At 47.3% G+C, this 18,639-nt stretch overlaps 1 protein-coding gene across 1 annotated transcript in view; it reads right to left on the bottom strand.

Moving 5' to 3' along the window:
* DNM1 (dynamin 1) overlaps positions 1-18,639 on the bottom strand; it is a 44,079-nt gene that overhangs the window by 5,829 nt on the left and 19,611 nt on the right. The window contains exons 15-22 of the mRNA XM_029960582.1: positions 18,381-18,494; positions 7,906-8,015; positions 7,197-7,308; positions 5,985-5,996; positions 4,564-4,734; positions 4,152-4,393; positions 3,556-3,774; positions 389-425 (exon numbers count right to left, since the gene is read on the bottom strand). Coding sequence (XP_029816442.1) covers positions 404-425; positions 3,556-3,774; positions 4,152-4,393; positions 4,564-4,734; positions 5,985-5,996; positions 7,197-7,308; positions 7,906-8,015; positions 18,381-18,494 — 1,002 coding nt within the window. The 3' untranslated portion in view covers positions 389-403. The remainder of the gene's footprint in view (positions 1-388; positions 426-3,555; positions 3,775-4,151; positions 4,394-4,563; positions 4,735-5,984; positions 5,997-7,196; positions 7,309-7,905; positions 8,016-18,380; positions 18,495-18,639) is intronic.

Genomic DNA, 18,639 nt, shown 5'->3' with positions numbered 1-18,639 from the left:
CTGACAGACCAAATCATACCAGAGTTTATTCAGCTGATCTCCCAGTCAGTGTGGATATAAGCCAAACGAAAGACACAGAGTTTGGATGATGCCAGAGCTCATTTCCCCATCCCACCTCCTCTACGTAGAAGCAGAGAAAGGGCCCTCTGGTGACCTTAAATCAGGTACTGAGGCTTTCCCAGCTCCTGCAGCTCAAGCAGCTGCTCTGTCTCTGATCAGCCAGTTTTTCTGTTCAAGACTCCTCCCTTTATGAGATCCTGGCAGAGGTGGTTCATTGGACAAGGGACTCTGTTACTAACACAAGAACTGGGCAGCAGAGGTGAGCTGCAGAGTGATGGAGGGTGGGGACACAACGGCTCATGCATCGCAGGGGGAGTGCAGAACGTACCGTGGCTGCCAGTCCTCAGGGGTCACTGATAGTGATTCTGAAAGACAACACGAAATCAACATGGCAGTTCAGACAGGGCAAGGCAGAGGCCACACAGACTGTCAGGAAGGTGGAACACACACATGTGCTTGCACAGACACACATCCACACGTCCCCCTCCAGAACACAGCACGAGTGTGCACTGCTGGGTGGGACTGCACACACACACACACACTCACAGCCTCATCTCTGCACACATCCAGACCCAGTGGTGCACAGGGGTGTGTCAAAGCCCATCTATCTGTTCTCACACTCACCCACCAGGTCCCTCACACACCCAGGCTGACGTTCAGACCAGTGTTACACCTGTGTCTCAGCACCCACCAGCTGGACACGGGTAGCTGGGCTTGTCTCTCCCTGAGGATTCCTATTTTCTGCCCATATTAAATGCTAGAGTTCAAACAAACAGCTCAGGAAAGGGAGATAACCTGCAGTCCACAGCACTACCCAAAAAGACATGAAGGTAAAAGCTTACATTTTGAAGGTCATAAATCATGAGATCAGCTACTCCAACCTCTTGAATAATTTGAGTCATACATCTGTGTGAAGTTATTGCTCAAAGTGATGCTGACCCCTCACATCCTTTTCCTTAGATGTACCAAAAAATAGAGAACCCATTAATGCCTTCAACACATTTTTTCAACGGTTTAGTCATTCTCACTTAAACTTTATTATTTCTCCTTCAAGCTTGCCTAAGCTCTTTCATCTACAGTTTTTACCAAACTGTTTTAAAACTGAAAAGCCTAAATAATTTCACAGATTTCTTCCCCAGGTCAAATCCTGAACGCAGTCCTTCATTGCACACAGATAGGACCTTGGATGGTTTGTAACTTTCAACTCCCAAAATTATATATTTGGCAATAAGGACTTCCACAGCAGACTGAATAAATGCTAAGTACAGAGGCAGGATGGCAAGCCTTGCTTTAAGTGTCCTTAATTATATGCAGGAAAACCTCTCTGTGCAAAAAAAAAAAAATAAAATTGACCATGTGGTGTTTATATGTGAAGACGTGTCTATACACTTATGTTTATGGGAAAGGAGCAGAGTGACACTTGTGTAAGTTGATCATTCATAAAATCAGATGCTCAAACCAGAGGCACAAAACTGCCAAACTTCTAGGCAGGCATCATTGTGCACACAAAGTACACCCAGCCACCACCACGCACTTGAGTTCACAACACCAAACCCCACAGCAAAGCCCACTCATCCCACACAAGAGCTTTGTTCCTCACACACCCACACCCACACACTGCACAGCCTGGTTAGCAAGGGAAAGATGGGTATTAAAAAAGCAACAGTGGAGATGGCATTCGTTCACCCATGGCAGAAGGACCCGAGTCCAAGTGCTAGCAGGGAACATTCTTATTCTATATACAGGAGAGGAAGAGAAAGAGTCCCTTGTCATTGGAAATTCTCCGTTCATCAGTGAACTCAAATGACAAGCTGGTATCAGGATCCGGAGGAGTCTATGAACAACTGGAAGAATCAGAGAGGGGGATCAGAGAATGAGCATCACACTTCAACAGCTTCTGGAATTACATTCTCAACTCCAGATCAGGGCAGTCAGTAGCATGCAATCCAACCTACCATCTCTCCTTCTAAACCAAGGGGTTGCTCAGTTAAGCATGAAACACTTCCCTCCTCTGCTCTAGTGCTGTGCCCTACCTTCCCCTAAACCCTTCTACCTCATGCAAAAGGCAGAAAAGCCATTAAGATAAGCTATGAAAGGTTTCTTCAAAAAAAAGGCCAATCAATTTGAGCCCATTTGGGGAATCCTATCACAATGGTCAGGTATATAGAATATTTTTCATGAGTGAAGAAATGAAACTGGGTGAAAGGAAGGAAATGGAGACAGAAAGAAGCATAAGTATACTGAAAACAAAGCCACAAAGAAATAGTACATGGAAAAGCAGGGTCACAAGGAGCAAGAGCCAAAATCTACAGTAGAAGCATGCTGACATCCAAAGGTGCCACCACAGTCTCTGGGGCAACACTGAGGGATGTGGGGACATGTTACTGTGGGAGCTGCATCAAGGTGCATAGGAAGGACTGGGGCAGAGGCACCAAGAAAGTAAAACCATTTGCACACACCAGAGTCAGAAACTGGTCTATAAACCTGCCTGAACTCATTCACCCCTAGGCCAACTGCAGCCTGGCAGAGAACACCTCCCTCCAAACAGGCACCATGTATGAGCTGGGGCAAGATCAAATCCCCTCTGCCACACACCATCTCCACCCATTGACAGGCTGGGTGTTTCCACAAAAAATGGCAAGGTTTCAGACCTGTGCCACCAGCACCCCCTGGAGAGGTGTTTTCCACAGGGGAAGTGTTCCCTCTGGCATGTAACTGGGGAGTTTCTGGTTATGTTTCTTCTTTACATTACAATTACCTTCTCTTCCTCAAGGGAGACTAAGTACCCAACATAAAAGCATTCCTGGTTCCAGACTGCTTCCTAAGTCCTGTTCAGGAACACGTGCTCAGCTGCACAGGGGATAATCCCTTATTGCTATGTTGAAGTGTGTCTGAAGTAACTGAACAGGAAAGGAAATGAGTTTTCTAATGGGAAAGCAAAGCTGTGTGATTTGAACCCTCTAGACTGGAAAATGTTCCAGTTGATTACAGAAGCAACACGATTGCCTAAGAATTAATTTCCCTGCCAGTGATACTGTGACAGTCTCGTAGCCAAAAAGCAACTCAAGAGCTTTGATGAAGGTCTTCCAACTCACCTTGAAGAACTCTGGGCCAGGAGAAAAGGGGCAACTTCAGACTTTGGGAGCCCTACACAGAGGGGAATGTCACTTCAGTCCTGTGATTTATCTGGTGACCACAGGCATTGGTACAATTGCTTTAAAGCCCTCAGGTACAAGGTTCTCTCCCCCATTTTTACAGAGAGAAGCAGCCGCCCCTCTGTTTCTGAAAGCTGCCTTGGCATTGCCTTATCTGTACAATGAAATGTCAAAAGAAAACAATGCTCCTGCCTCTGGATCCAATTGAAATATCCAAAGGCTGTACCCACACCATGCACTCCATTCTCCTCCCATGGCCCAGGCAGGCCAAGTGCTGCCAAGGCTCCTTCTCAAAACCAGAACATATCCCACCTGCGAGGAGCAGCATGCCAGGACTTACCTGGGAACACCAGGAGGAGCACGATTAGGCCGAGAAGGAACCTGAGGTGGGGGCCCGAAGGGATCAGGAGAGGCACCTGGCCTGGAGGGCACAGGGGGGGCACCACCCAGCGTGGACCCACCAGCAGGAGGTGGCCCAGGAGCTGGTCCGCGAGACCCAGGTCTGGCGGGCGGCACTGCTGGAGCTCTCCTCTGAGGAGTGGGGCTGGACGTGGGAGACCTGGAAAACAAGCAGAGGCATCCAACTGCAACAACAGCCCTGGGATCCCTCTGCCCTGTCAGGTCCCCACACGCTGCCTTCAGTGTACCCTCTTTAGTGTCACATCACATCCCCCCCTTTGTCTCCCAAGGGCCCAGCCAGGCTCCAGGCTGCCTCCAAAGCTGCGTCAACCCCATCCAACCTGAGGGTTTAGAACGTTCCAACACCTCTGCGAAGACACAGCAGCCCTACACAGCCCTAGGAGCCTCCCAGCAGGAATACCCAGAGCTCTTCGTCCACAGGGAGAAGAGGGGAAGAGGAGGACTCCCTGTCTCGGCAGGAGGCTCTGAAGAGGCGTCAGGCAGGGCTGCGGGGCTCTCCCCCTGAGCCTCAGGTACCTGCGTCCGGACGGTACGCTCTGCACCTGCAGCCAGGAGTCGTCCACCGGTGGGGGCATGGGGGTGCTGATGGTGCTGGTGTTGATGTCCCCGATGATGTTGAGGGCCTCCTTCAGGGCGTGGTACATGCGCAGCATCTCGTCGCGGCGCTGGGCCTGCTCCGCCGACTCCTCCATCAGCGTGTTTTGGTCGCCACACGAGTACAGGTTCGCCAGCAACTCCGAGTGGATGAAGTCCTTGGTCTGTAAACGAGCACAGAGAGGGAATCACTTTCCACCATTTCCCCCTTGAACACTCCTAACTAACTAATTCTGTCCCCACCTCTTCCTCCTTCCCGTTTTTCTTCATTCTTCCTCTCCCTCCCTGTTTTTCCCCTCCCTTGTCTCTCCACTGACCCCAGTGTGATAAGTACATTGTTTATCATGAGGTGCATGATTGTCTTCGGCATGAGGTCTCTGATGGTTTTGTTGACAATTGCCATGTAGGAATCCACCAGGTTCCTGATAGTTTCCACTTGTCTCTCCAGCTGAGGGTCCATGGAGTGCATGAAACTGTCTCCTCCATTCTCCTCTGCCTCACTGGCCTGCAGAGAAAAGGAGAAACAGATTGGTTCTTCAAATGTAACACAGAATTAGCTTTTCATGAGAGCTGAGAGAAGAATAGAAGGGAACAGGCAGGAAGCACATGCAATAAATAAAGCTTATTTAAACTTACATTTTGAGCTGTGATTTTCAATTCACAGCTCAGTTTGTACAGACTTCTCCAGCTCAGATTTGAGGAGCTTTAACAATAAAGCTGCTCTTTTAGTAGAAAGTTATTAAACAAAGGTGAAAGGTAACAGGGACCCCTGACCATCATCCACAGGTTATGGCTCTAGTGCATACTCAAAGCTGTGTTATTACTTTTAAAGCTCACAGCTTCTTGAAAGGTTCTTCATCTGAGCTGGGTTTTCCATGCCCAGCTTCAGTTAAGACCCAAGAATCACTCAGCATAAGTTAAGCCTCACAGGCTCTCTCACATGCTGCATCTTTATCCTCATTATACAAATGAGAAAACAGATACAGAGAAGTGAAGTGACTGCCCATCTCAGCTGACCACAATAACCTAGAAAACTGTCCCGATCACTTCAACTGTAAGTCCTGCACTGTGAATTACAATCAGCTTTTCTTTCACACCAAGCACATGAATCTCTTCCTGTCTGCCTGAAACACATTGTTTATTCTGTAAGGCAAAACCTGGACTGTGCTGTTTGACAGCGAGCAGTCGCCAAGGCGCATCCATCGGGGATCGATTTCAAAGCATCCAAGGGTGAAAGACTGCTGCCTTCCTCAGTGGTTATTTAAAAACTCCCTTGATTGTATAATGAAATACCTTTGTTTTAAACCACCCTAGTCTGAACAATCTGCAGCCACGTAGGAAATGGCTTCTCTTTTGTTTTGGGGACCAAAATATGAGAGAAAGGGCAAATCCTTTTGTTCATTTGAGCTTTTCCTGAGAAGATCTTACATAATGAAGGAATGCAAGGTCTCAGTGTGAAACAAAGTAAAGGAAGTGGATGTCAAGCAGGACAATTTAAAAAAAAAAAAAAAGAGGGTAAAAAAACCCCCAAAAATAAGCTTGCACCAAGATTCAGAAGTCATACAAAAAGGGAGGAATAAAAAGAAAAAACTCAAACCAAGAACTGAAACAGACAGCAGGAATCCAGCAGAGGGTACAAAGAGGGAGAAGAAGCAAATGCCTCTCAGGAAATGGTGACAAAAGGAGAAAAAAAAATGAGAGAACTATCTGGTGAGAGCCCCAGGGGGCAACAGAGGCAGAGAGGGTCAGACTTACTTTGTCCTTGTCCTGGTAGGCCAGTTTGAGCATACGTGGAAAAAATTAAAACAAAAAGGAACAAAAAATAAAAGATGACTTTTAGTTGGTCTCAGAATTTGGTGAAGATCCCATAATAGCACTGACAAGCAGAAGACCAATCCCACTAAAAATACATCAACACCTCTATTACCCTGGAAGAGGAACAAGTGAACTGTTTAGCTAAACTGAAAATCAAAATGGGATGTTCTGTAAAGGAAACCATATTGTTATCAACAAAGGGCAATTTACTTACCTGCAATGTCTACCTGTCACTCCTTACATGGGGTTTTGGGACAGGGATCAGTGTTCCCATGTCAAGCCCCCTCACTTGCACACCAATAGGTGGCACATGGCCACTGGGGTTAAGAGGCTCAGTTTGGTTCAAAGTCAATCTGAAGTCATGTCACTTAAGGTCCAGTTCCTAATCCTCTTTTTTTAAGATCATATCAGTTTGTTAGGAAGTGCTTTAAGGCAAAAACCAACAATATTCAAGTGTAAAAGGAAAGGTGAATGCAAGAAACCTATTAGAAGTAACAAATACAAACAGAAAAACAATTATCACTTTTCTAATGGGAAAACTATTTATAGCAGCTTCCTCTCATGCAGGAACAGGAAAGGCTTTGAACAGAAACAAATACCACAATTGTCTAGAATATACTTTTAAAGCAGAGCAAAATGCTGACAGCAAGTGCTGTGGGACAGGGAAAGACAAGAGATAAGAGTTCTTGCCAAAGTAGCATAATTGGGGTATCTACCAAGCAAAAGAAAAATTCTAGAAATATTCCCTCCTAATTGGTTGGAGGAAGGAATGGGAGAACAACCACTAAGCCAGGAAGTTCCTAACAAGGTTGTACAGTAAGTGTTACCAAAAGGGAATGGTGTCTTTGCTCAGTAGATACATATCACTTAGTACTCAGGAAGTTAAATGTCACCCTAATATTGGGAATTTAATGCCCACAAAACAAGACAGCTAGAGGGGTTTATCAATACAGACTTTTCCTACTTTATGCCAAGCTTCCTTAAAGGAAGCACCAGGACATACAAAAAAATTTTTTTTGTTCTAAAAGATTCTCAGCTCAGGAAAAAAAAATAAAACCTCCACAGACTTATTTTTAACACAGGGAATGCAGCTATCCTTCTTAAGATACATGCTGTGCTCCTCCCCATCCCATTATTGTGGCTGGAACTTACCCCAACACGCTCTGGGTACACTCCTGCACGAAGGAAGGAGGCTTTCCAGCTATCCACCTCCTCCTGGGTCTCACAGGCCAGCTCCAGCTGCCGGTAGTCCTTGTAAACATTCCTGAAAGACACACCTTTTATTATCCCCTAGTGCAACTCAGAGGTTTGCCCATATTTGACAAAGAGAATCAATGAGCAGGGAATCCTCCTGTCATTTTAAGACAGAGACACTCAGCCCCTTGTTAGGATCCTCATGATGACCCTGCAAAAGGGAAAGGGAATTAATTTCTTTGAGCTGGTTTGACGGCCCCCAAATCAGTTGTGTGTTTCAACAGGGCCTGAAAGAGTTTCCCTTTTCAATCCTGTTCACTGCTGGACTTCTCCAGCCATCCTGGATCCCCTGTCTCCTATGCCTTTCCCTAGTCACTCACCAAGAACACTGTTATTATAAACATATACTCCAGACCCAGGTAACCACACCAAAAAGCTGAAGGGTATAGTCACACCACAAGCCATGCACTGGCAAAAAAATGGTTTATATTCAAGACTCTTAAAGAAGCCCCCCCATCTCCTCCAAAAATTACTGTCCTGAAAGGATACACACATTTTTCCTGGACAGATACCCAAACACACTCATCCCTACTCTCTCCTATCTAATATTACATAAATCCTGTCCCTGGTTTCAGCAGGGATGGGATGTGTCAAGATGGGAGCCTACCTCTGTTCAGTGTTGAAGAGAGCAAAGATGTGCTTGCTAGACATGAACCCCTTCTCCACATCTCGCAGTTTCAGGTTATCCACTGGTAACATGTACTTCTTCTCCTTCTCCTGAAAAGGGAATTGGTAACAAGTCACTCACTGCTCCAGAAAAGCCTCTACTCTGACAGAAGCATCAGCCCACAGCCTCCATATCATCCTCAAAGCCAGGTCCTCTGTTCCCTAAAGTCTGTGGGAGAAGGGGACCTCATACTCTGAATGATTAGAAGCTCAAAAAATGGGCAGTTTACCATTGGTGAATGGTAAAAAACTGAAATTCAGTGCCCAGACTGAGACAGCTTCAAGCATCCTGTGTTTCAGAGGAAATGCACCCACAACTCTCCAGCCCTCTCTAGTTAAACTGAGAACAAGGCATCCAAACACTAACCTTTATTTTTGACCCTAGGTATCATCTTCATTTAAAAAAACCCAAAAACCCAACAAACAAACAAACAAAACCCCCCACAACACAAAATAAACAAAAAAACCAAACCAACAACCCCCACACACTCAAAACAAACCAACCAACAACAACAACAACAAAAAAAAAAAATCACAAAAAACCCTCCAAAAAACCCCAACCAAAACTCGACCTAAATTTTTACATTTGCATTCAGAAAGCAAGTCAGAAATCATTCTTTCTCATTAGTCTCAAATCTGGATCTACAGCAAATTAATGGGAGTTTGATTTAAAGCCCACATTTGGAGCATCCTGTTCCAGCTGGGAATTATACCCCAACACAACAAGAGAGGGAGCTCTCACACTGGTCTCCAAAAGGCAGAATGCAGCTATCCAAGACTAAAACAAAAACAAAGCACACTTCTGTGTGCAAGCAAGCATGTGTGACTGTCCCCTTGTGAGATCTGGTGTGTTTGTAGACCTTTCTTGGCAGGAAAAAACAAAACATGATCGCTCTCAGGGGAAACAAGAATGGAAAACAAAGATGGTCACAGAACAGAGATCCTGAAGAGCTGTCCAGGAAGGACAGGCAGGGCAGAGCAGCAGGCAAAGGTGACAGAGCTGCTGAGCTCAAACACCCAGAGAATGGCAAGTCCAGCCTAACATCCTCTTAAGCTTTAGTTAAACTGACTTGAGATTGTTAAGGGTACCAGCACTTCACAGTTCAGAGACACCCCAAAGATCAAACTATACCAATGCACTGCAAAATGTGTGCAATGAGAATATCCCAAAAACCAGCGGCCAGAAAATAGAAGAGATCACTTGGGCAGCTGCCAGACTCTGAGACATGCCAGGCTATGAAAGCAGGAGAGCTCTTCCAAGCAGATTTCCCTGGGCTTTTTAACACTACTGATCAGTTCTGATTAGATGTAGGCACAAGTTTCTGATGGCACACATCCTGCTGTCAGCCAGGTGCTGGTCTCTGAGCCACACAGACCAACTTCAGGTTCTGAAAGCCACAAACAGCTTCCAGCTTTCTATTACTCTGGGTTATTTCTGTGCTGATTTAGGCTGAACTAGTGACCTAGAAGTGAAGTAAACCAACTGCTGAGTCCCTGGGCAAGCCAGACCAGCCCCACTGCAGTCTCACTTAACTGGACCTCCCTGAATTCATCCCACAGTCTCTGGGCCAGTAAAAAAAAAAAAAAAAAAAAAAAAAGAGAAAAAAATTGATGTTAAAACTGACTGAGAAAAGTCTTCTGCATCAGAACCACAGAATTCCATAGAAATTTTGCAATGGTGTCATTCTTCAGGAAAAGAAGTCAAAAGTTAAGGGAATTCCGTGTCCCAGATATGGAAACAACACACTCTTTGCCAGAGTTTCAACTTTCACCCCTTCCAAGCTCTCACATAAATGCTGCCACGTGACCAAGACAACACTATCTCCACATGCTGATCTTTCCATGAGGAAAGACACAAATATCTGTCTGCCAGCACAAAAATATCAGTCCTCAACTCAGAGGTAGCAAGAGCAATCAAATGGAGGACACTGGCACAAGAAGCCACAAAGGCAGACACGCTGCAACCAGCCCCTGCAGCTCCCCATCTCCCCACACCTCCCCCTTCCCAGTCCCCCTCCTCAGCCTTTCCAGCTTCTCAGTTTTCAACCCAGCCTGTTTTATATCAACACTCTGACTTCATTTCCTGAATGTAGAGACAGGAAAGTGTGGAACGAGCTGCCAAGGGCTGAGCCTCTCAAAACTTTGGCTGAGCCCTCTGCCCATATGTTAGCAATCTGGCAGTATGTGCTATGGCTGAGCAGCATCCTGGCCAAGAGGGGAAAAGGGCTTCTCTCTCTCTAGCTTTCCAGACTTGGAATGGGGGGGGAGGAGAGGGAAGAGCCAGCACATACCAAAATGGGAAAGCAGCTTGTGAAATACTATATTCAAATGTCTGATCTCTGAAACTGTCTGATCCCAAGAGGCTTATGTTGCTCGTATCTCCCCTCATTGATAAGAAAAGGGGGAAAAAAAAAAATCAGGTAAAACTCTCCCCCAGCAGCAGAGTATGTGTTATGTAAAATGTGCTTGTTGGCTGTGGGTTAATCTGTAGAGCCATGAGGCCAGGGAGAGGTGGTGGAGTGGCAGAAGCCCCCAGAGTGTACAAAGCAGAAGATGGTGCTCAGTGTTGGCTGGGGAACGTTGTAGTTAACAGGGTTAACTACCCCTCCTCAGGGCTGCTCCCAACGGGAGTCACACTGCCTGCATGGAGACCTGCAGGAAGAGATGGCTGTGAGCTCCTTGCACAGGCAGGATAAGTGCCAGAGGATTATTCCCCCGCCCCCGGCACAGTGCAGATCCAGCCATATGGCTCTGTGCTTTGCATCCATCAGAGAAAGAAAATACACTTCTTTTCCAGGAAGCTGACCAGGATCCATCAGCCATTCCAACCGTGGGGTGGAAAGCACAATAACTGGAGGAAAAAAGGGGATGCTGCAGTTGCAGCCTGATATTCCAATGTCCTTATTGGTGCTGCACATCTCCTTATGGTGGCTCAATCCTAGAGAGGGGTTTTGGCCAGGTGCAGCAATGGTTTGCACTATCACCTGAATTATTTGTTGCTACCCTGTAGGCAATAACCCACAAGAAGTTCACAGAATCCAGCAGGCAGCAAGCCAGCCTGACTCCAAGCATTCCCTCCATTCGCCTGGACTGCCTCAGCAGCAAGGTAAATTTTCCTGCTCTTGGATACATGTGAAACCAAGCCAACAGATGCATGTGTGGGCTCCCCTAAGGTTGGAAATTGGCACTCACAGCACAAGAAAGCAATTGGCAGAATTATTAGGTCTCAGTTTGCATTTGGAGCACAAATAAGCTAATTAAAGGTTTCCCTGTAGCTGTTATGACAAACACCTTCTTCTGCACAGAGATGAGGGTCTGTGGATATGGGAGAAGGCACTGCCATCGTTTTAATTGGGGGCTGTGTGAAATTAGGAGAAATTCATCTTGCTTAAACCTCTTAATCTCCTTTCCTTCTTGTAAGATGTAAAGCACTACGGGTAAACAAACCTGCCCCAGGGATGACTGGAGTTTCAGTCAAATCATTTGTGTTAAACACAGGCACAGCATTTTGGAAACTCCAGTAATAAAACTCTACTCAAACGGAGAAACATCAACATCATAATTTATAATAATAGACATTAGCATAATAATTTATAATAAACACACGGCATGAATACATGCACACTAAAAGATTATAAGGAAGGAGTCTCTGAAAAACAGTCTGGAATACCTGAAGCAAGTTAGCTGAGCATTTCAAGCTGAACCACCACTTCACCTCCCCTAAGCAAGATGTTACCAACCACCTTCTACTTCTTGCCTCAGCAAAGCAGAAGAGCTGAATTTCTGAGCTGTGATTCTTCCAGGAAGCCCTGGTCATCCCACTACAAACACACATCTTGAGACCAGCTTTCCCAGACACAGCCCACCTGTAGCACTTTTACCCTCAGAGCATAATTTACGGGACACTGATCACTCCTCCAAGCTGCAGACCAGCTGTAATGGCTTGTTTACATCAGAATGCTGCCTTGGTTTAACTTAAACAACACATCCTAAGATTTTAAGCTGATTTAAGTTCAAAAGCTCTGGAGACACTAGACCTGGACTCGTGTGATTAACCACAGCTGTTACTTGGCTTAGTAAGCACAGCAATAGTAATTAACTCACCTGCATAAAAGTAAAGCCTTTTAGGTACATCAGCTGAAATAATGTACAGTTTGAAACCTGCAGCCAAGTGCAAGCCTAGAAGCCATCAGAAGGTTTATGAGAAAGCATGGGCAGAAACTGAGTAGCTTAAGAAAGACCACAGTGCCCAAAACTGGACTGTCGTGACCTCTCTAAGGTCAGGGCAGTGAACTCCCACTCTGGCTCCAACCCTGCACTGGGGAAGGGTAAACAACCCACTCCTGGAGGTGTGCAATGCTTTGTGTGTGTGTTGTGCTTTACCTTAGCAAAGCAAGTCCAATAGTCAGGGTTGGTTCATCCCTGCCCTGGCACAGGTGTGGGAAGAAATGCCCGGTTGTCCTTTGTGAAGGCTGGTGGGCATCGCCCTGACCTTAGAGAGGTCACAACTGTCTAGTTTTGGGCACTGTGGTCTCTCTTAAGCTACTCAGTTTCTGCCCATGCTTTCTCATAAACCCTCTGATGGCTTCCTAGGCTTGCACTTGGCTGCAGGTTTCAATCTGCACGTTATTTCAGCTGACATACATGAAAGCCTTTACTTCTGTGCAGGTGAGTGTTCACATTTTCAGCCACTGATCTTAACCATCCACACAAGAGAAGGCATCCTGGAAGGAAGACACGGGGTGTGCATAAAGCCCTCTTTATCCCCGCAGCACAAGGAGAGCGAGCAAACCACACAGGCTGGGACTAACATCTGGAATCGTTACGTGGGAGCCGAGAGGCACAGAAAGCGACAGCATTCCTCAAGTTTCCATGCGGGGTAGGGAACCTTCCTTTCCCCCGCGCAACCCCATCCGTCAGCCCCTGCTTCCTGCCAAACTCCGGCCTTCCCGGCAGCCAGCAAGCTCCTCCCTCGAGTCTAGTTAGCTTTCCACTGCCACGTCAAGTGAGGCAGAAGGACAGAAGGGAAGCAAGAAGGGAGGGAGCAAAAACCAGAAGAGGGAGGGAGGCTCAGCAATGCCAGGGCGTAGTGGGGGGAGAAAGAGGGGACGTGGATTGCTCCTGCAGCAGCCAGAGGTGAGCTGCAAAGGCAACTGGCCAAGGTTGCCTCCTGAAACCCTGTCAAAGGACCTTTTGGAGAACTTGGAAGCAAGGGCTGGTCCTGTTTGAGCTTTGCTCTGGACCCGCTGGTCTACAGGACAGAAGGAGATGAGGGGCCTGAGGATCCTCCCACACAGCTCCAGGGGGAAGAAAAGGAGTTGAATGAAGCAACAAGTTCTGCACACCTGGGTGACAGCCAAGACTTCACAGCATTTCCTTCTCATACTGCAGTAATTGATCTTTACTTTTTTTTTTTTCTCTTTCCAGAAAGGTGCAGCATACCCCAGGTAGAAGCCAGGTTCGAGCCCGACACCAGCACTGGAAGAGAAAGGCGCTTGGAAGCTTGCTCCAAATTGGAAACATGCAGAAAGCAACATTTCTTCTCCCCAGCTGCCAGAGGAGGATGTTTTTCCAATCAGGACTTGGACTTTCTTTCACCCCCATCTCTGCCCCGCACAACCCCATCCCAAAAGCAGGGAGGGGAAAGGACTAATGAGCTGCTGATAGCCGGAGAGCAGATCCAGAGGCTCCACTCCGTCTGCCCAGTGTTCAGACTACCTGTTCAGGACTACGAGATTGTACAGTAGTCTGCACATTGGTTAGGCTGTGCTGGGATACACCACACACTGCCAGTGCTGCACGGGGACGGCAACACCTGCACGGCAGAGGGACATGCTTGGAGAGGGTGGGCTGTGGGGTCGCTGCATGCAGAGGTCACTCAGCCCTCAGCCTGGGAGGGAATAACCCTTTGGAGCCGTGCCTGATCATCGCTTTTACCTGCCTGTTCACCAGCCTACTCACAAACTCCTTATTTCTTTCCATCTCTCTCATCCCGTTCCTATTTCTTTCAGCTTCATGTGCTTGTCCCAGGGGTAGCTCTGTTCAGGATGGCTTGTGTTTCACACGCTAAACTCTGCCATAAAATGCTGAGATAGACACACGGGCCTGTCAGAGTTACAACCATGCTGGGCTTTGCTACCTGAGAAGGCAGGATCAGGCACAGAAAGGTGACTGGAGAAAGGAGATTTCACAGTGTAAAGAATGTTGGTCATTAGTACAAAGAAAAACCCACAAAGGATTCAAAGTTGAAGGTTGGATGCTCTGGAAGTTGTGTTTACCTTGATGTTTGTCTGCCAGAGATAGAAGAGAAACAGTGAGTGAAAGGACTGATTAAAACTAAGATAGACATGAGAAAACATGCACTTGTGGGGAAAAAAGAAAGGAATGAATGAAAGAGCTCCACAGAGGACAAAGAGAAGGAACACGTTCCAGAGAACACCTGAGAACAGTGTGAAAGCAGGAGAGGAACCACCTCAGAGCAGACCTGCTCCTATGGTCTTTAAAACAAGCTAGATGCAAAAACCTGGCTGCAGCCAGACTCATCACAGCAAGTTTCTAATGACTGGTGGGCATCAGGGCAAAGACAAAAGGATTTCTACCAGCTGAGCTGAGCCTCAAGGACACAGACTGGGGGGCGGGGAGGGCAGAGAAGAGGGGAGTGCATGTGTGTGCAGTGGGGGAACAATCTGACTGTTGATCAATGTGTTTATTTTTAAACTAGAATTGAGTAAGAGACACTGACAGGTACAGAATAAGCAGCTATCTAGTGACTGTCAATAAGGTCACATCTTCCCCAGGACAGGAGAGAATACATTTCAAGCAAAAGAAAAGGCATGAAGACAAAGTGCTCAAGCACAACTGATGATCAGGAATCAACATGATCCGTAGAGAATATGAAGCACCCATCATGCACCTAAAGTACCTAAAACTCTGCATCCACCCCTCCTACACACACAGAGGATTCCAATGCACTGGCATTGCATGCAACATATGAATACTTTCACACAAGCAAATAAGGTCATATTCTTCTCATGGCTACATGTCACCTGTTCTTACAGGGCCCAAATCTCTAGTACATGATTTACCTGAGTAAGGACAGAAGGTCTCATCTGTATTGTACATTCATACAAATTCCCAAAGGAAGCAGCAGATACCTCCATCTACCCAGCTGTGCAAACACTCCAGCACACAGGGGCACACAGGGACTCCAGAAGGAACAGTCACCCCTGTAGAGCACAGGGTGCCAGGACCCCTCCAGCAGCCAGTGAGCTTTACTAACAGGAACCACAGGACAAGGTTCTCATCACCAGCAGCTCTATCCCAGCTCACAGACTCTTTTCCAGCAGGCAGGAAAGCCCTGCAGAGTCATGGGCACTGTGCATTTCATGAGGGATTCAGGCAAAAGGACTATTTGAATCAAATTCTTGTCTCGTATCCATTATGGTGCTTGCTGAGCAGTCAGCATGCTCTGGTGCTGTGCTGCTGCTCCACTGGGACACTGGCCTCCCTGAGCAAGGAAATCTCACTCTATATTGCCAGCAGTGAGAGCAGGCTCCTCCCCACCTCTTCTTCCCACCACTGGCCTGCAGCATAATCCCAGAGGGTTCAGGAGATGCAGGTACCTCAGGAGGGTCGCCAGGTCTTGGGAGGCCAACTTTCTGTGGGTCCGCTCTCCATGGGGCCAGTGTTGGACTCATTGAAAGGAGACAGGAAGAAAAACAGAGAGCCCAGGAGCACACACACATGCTCTTGGCAGTGAGGCAGAGTGGGGAGCCAACTTTCCACCCCCGCCTGGCCTGCTCTTTCCTTCCCCTCCCATTCCTCACCACACTCCTTCAGGCCCCTCCAGAGCATCAACAGCCATATATCCCTGCTAACATGTGATGCTGGGCCCTTTAAGACATTTCAAGTTTCAGTTCCTTTCTTCAGAGGCAAAGGGAAAACAAGCCAGCGCTGCGGAAAGACTGGTATTTCACTAATGGGGTCCAGATGTCTTCATTCCGCAGACTCCGGGTCCTGGCTTGTGGAACAGGGCAGGGAGAGACTGTGCCCCCAACCCTCCTGGCTCCAGAGGTGCTAGCCTAGCCTTCACCCTCACCCCACCACACACCACCTCACCCTGCTCTTCCCCCATCACCATCCACAGCTCTGCCACCAGCATTTCCATCCACACCACACGGATTCAGCTCCCTTCTCGTTCCCTCTGGAAAGCAGCCAGAGCACGGGGAAACTGGGACAAGAGAGCCCACAGAAGTGCAGGGTGGAGCAGACAAAGCCTCCCCCTTCCTCCTGGAGCTTAAGCAAAGAATAACTATGGAGTAGAACCTCTAAAAACACATGAGAACATTTCAGGAGCTGCAGAGGACACAATTTCTCCTCAACTGGTGGAGGAGGAGAGCTCTGGGACAGACATGCAAAGATAACCCTGTCTGAGGGGACCATGCACTGCGAGCAACTCTTGGGGATGGAGCCAGCAGGACTGAGGTTTGGGATGGGAATCCCCATGCTCAAGGCTCTCCAAGCTGCCCCTCAAATGCATCAACTTTTAACCCGATTCAACCATGAACTCCAGGTGGACATTGCTTTCTTCCTCCCTCACAACAGCCAGTGATCAAGGAGTTGAACTTGGGGAGGAAGCAAATAAAACACACACTTCCCTTTCCCCCCTGCTCCCCCTCAGTGGCAAACAAAGGCTCCTTTCTCAGAGGCAGCTCAGACCTCATCAGTGCTGGTTCTCTGTGTTTAAGGGACCGAAGCTGGCAGGGAACTGTTTTCATTAGGCAGCTCTACCTCTTGCTATGCAGAAGGGAAACGGTGCAGACCTCCAGTTGCTATTGACCCCCAAGGCTGCCCTCCCTCAGGAGGAGAGGGAGGTCCAATCCCCATCTCAGGCAACTGGAATCTATCAACAGTTTATACATCCCCACTGCAGCCCGCCCTCCCTCCCACTCCCCGGGGGAAGAACAGGGAATTTTGATCATCTCTGTAATACAGATGTAGCAGCTGGCTTTGATTAAACTACTTGATGTTTATAACCACTCAACCTGCATATGCAGGCTAGAGGAGAGGGACGCCTCCCCAAGCAACTCTGAACACAAAGGGCGGGGGGGTCTTTTAGCAGAGACACACAGATTTAGGGAAAGACATTTCAATGCCTGGGTCTTTAATTAGGAAATTGCTGCCTGCTCATCCATAGCAGCACAGCAGCCGTCTCCATGCAGAAAGCAATATTTAGAGGCTGATTCATCACTGTATTTGTCATCATTTCTACCTGCCGAGAAAGAAACAGGCCCACTGATAGGAGCTAGATAAGGAGCCAGGCCTGGCTGCAGCTCCCAGGCATGACACTGGAACAGTGCCTTGGAACACCTGAGGGACACAAGCCACAATGAGAGGCAGAGCAGTTTCTTTATTTGCAATCTGAAGTTCTGCTCAACTAAGAACGTATGACTCCATCATACCAGACATTTTTCATCCCCCAGCACACTGAGGGGACTAAACCTTTCGATTGTGTTCTCACCAGAACCATCCAGCTATTCTTTCTCTTTTCAAAGTAATTAAAAAAGACAATTAGCTACCTTTGTCTTGCACTGGAAGCAATACACTGTTGACAGTGATTTCAGCTGGGACAATTCTGTCAGCTTATATCAATTCCCACTGAAGCAGAAAGACACCAGATGCCAGAATTCCTAATATTCAAGATTTTCAGGCAACTCTACAGAGTAGGTCCCTGTTCCTACCAGTGATACTCCATGTTCCTGTCAGTGATATTCCACACATGACTGTACTTTTGATCAGCAGAACTCTAAACATTTCCATACAATTTTACAAATAGTGCATTAACTGGCATATTCAATACAGAAATATTAAAAATACATTCCTGCTTTGCATGTTCAACAGCTGAACCCTAGAAAGTAATTTACTCAAAGTCAGAAGGAGCCAGCACCCGAGCTGCAGCTTCAGGTCCACAGCTCCTGTTGCTGTGCTCAGAAAGGAGAGACCTGTTTTCTTGTGACCAGGAGATGCACAAAATCCTCTGCCTTCAGAAAACTCACTGCTGCCCCACAAATACCAAAAAGTCTAAATCTTGGAACTAACCCATCACACCCTTAATGATCACAGCTGCCACAGCAAAACAAATAAAGGTCAAATTCATTCCAAGTGTCTGTCAACTTTCTGCTGAGCCAGAGCTTCAAGCATAAATATTACTCCTTGTGCGTCAAAAAAGCCACACGCACATCAATCCAGAAATGCTCAGCAGTGCTGAGGCCACGGGGTGCCTGGCCCAAGGATAGTTTCAGCCTGTGTCACAAGCTGCAGACAGCACTCAGAAGATGCATCTGTAATGCCCAGTTATCTGAAAGGCTGATCCTCATCAGATGCCCAAGACTCCAGTGGCAGAGTTGGGCTACTCACCTCATCATCCTTGTACCAGGAGAGGTTCTCCGCTGTCAGGACAAACCAATACTCCTTGGAGCCACCCTTCATGATCCCAATGTTGTTGATGGTGAGCCAGCCCTTCCTGATCACCTGAGGGGGTGGAAGCAGTTGAGCATTAACAAGGACAACAACTGGCCTCAGGCAACAGAGGAGAAATCAGAGGGTATCCCAACACAGAGTAGTATGGAAAGACAAGGAACACCGTGCTCTCTGCTGCTGCCAGAAGAGCCCCCCA

This window comes from Manacus vitellinus, unplaced genomic scaffold (genome assembly GCF_001715985.3).
Source record: "Manacus vitellinus isolate BGI_N305 unplaced genomic scaffold, ASM171598v3 scaffold_27_pilon, whole genome shotgun sequence".
NCBI classification, from domain to species: Eukaryota; Metazoa; Chordata; class Aves; order Passeriformes; family Pipridae; genus Manacus; species Manacus vitellinus.
The sequence above is the reverse complement of the archived record's forward strand: the minus strand, read 5'-3'. Positions and strand labels throughout refer to the sequence as shown.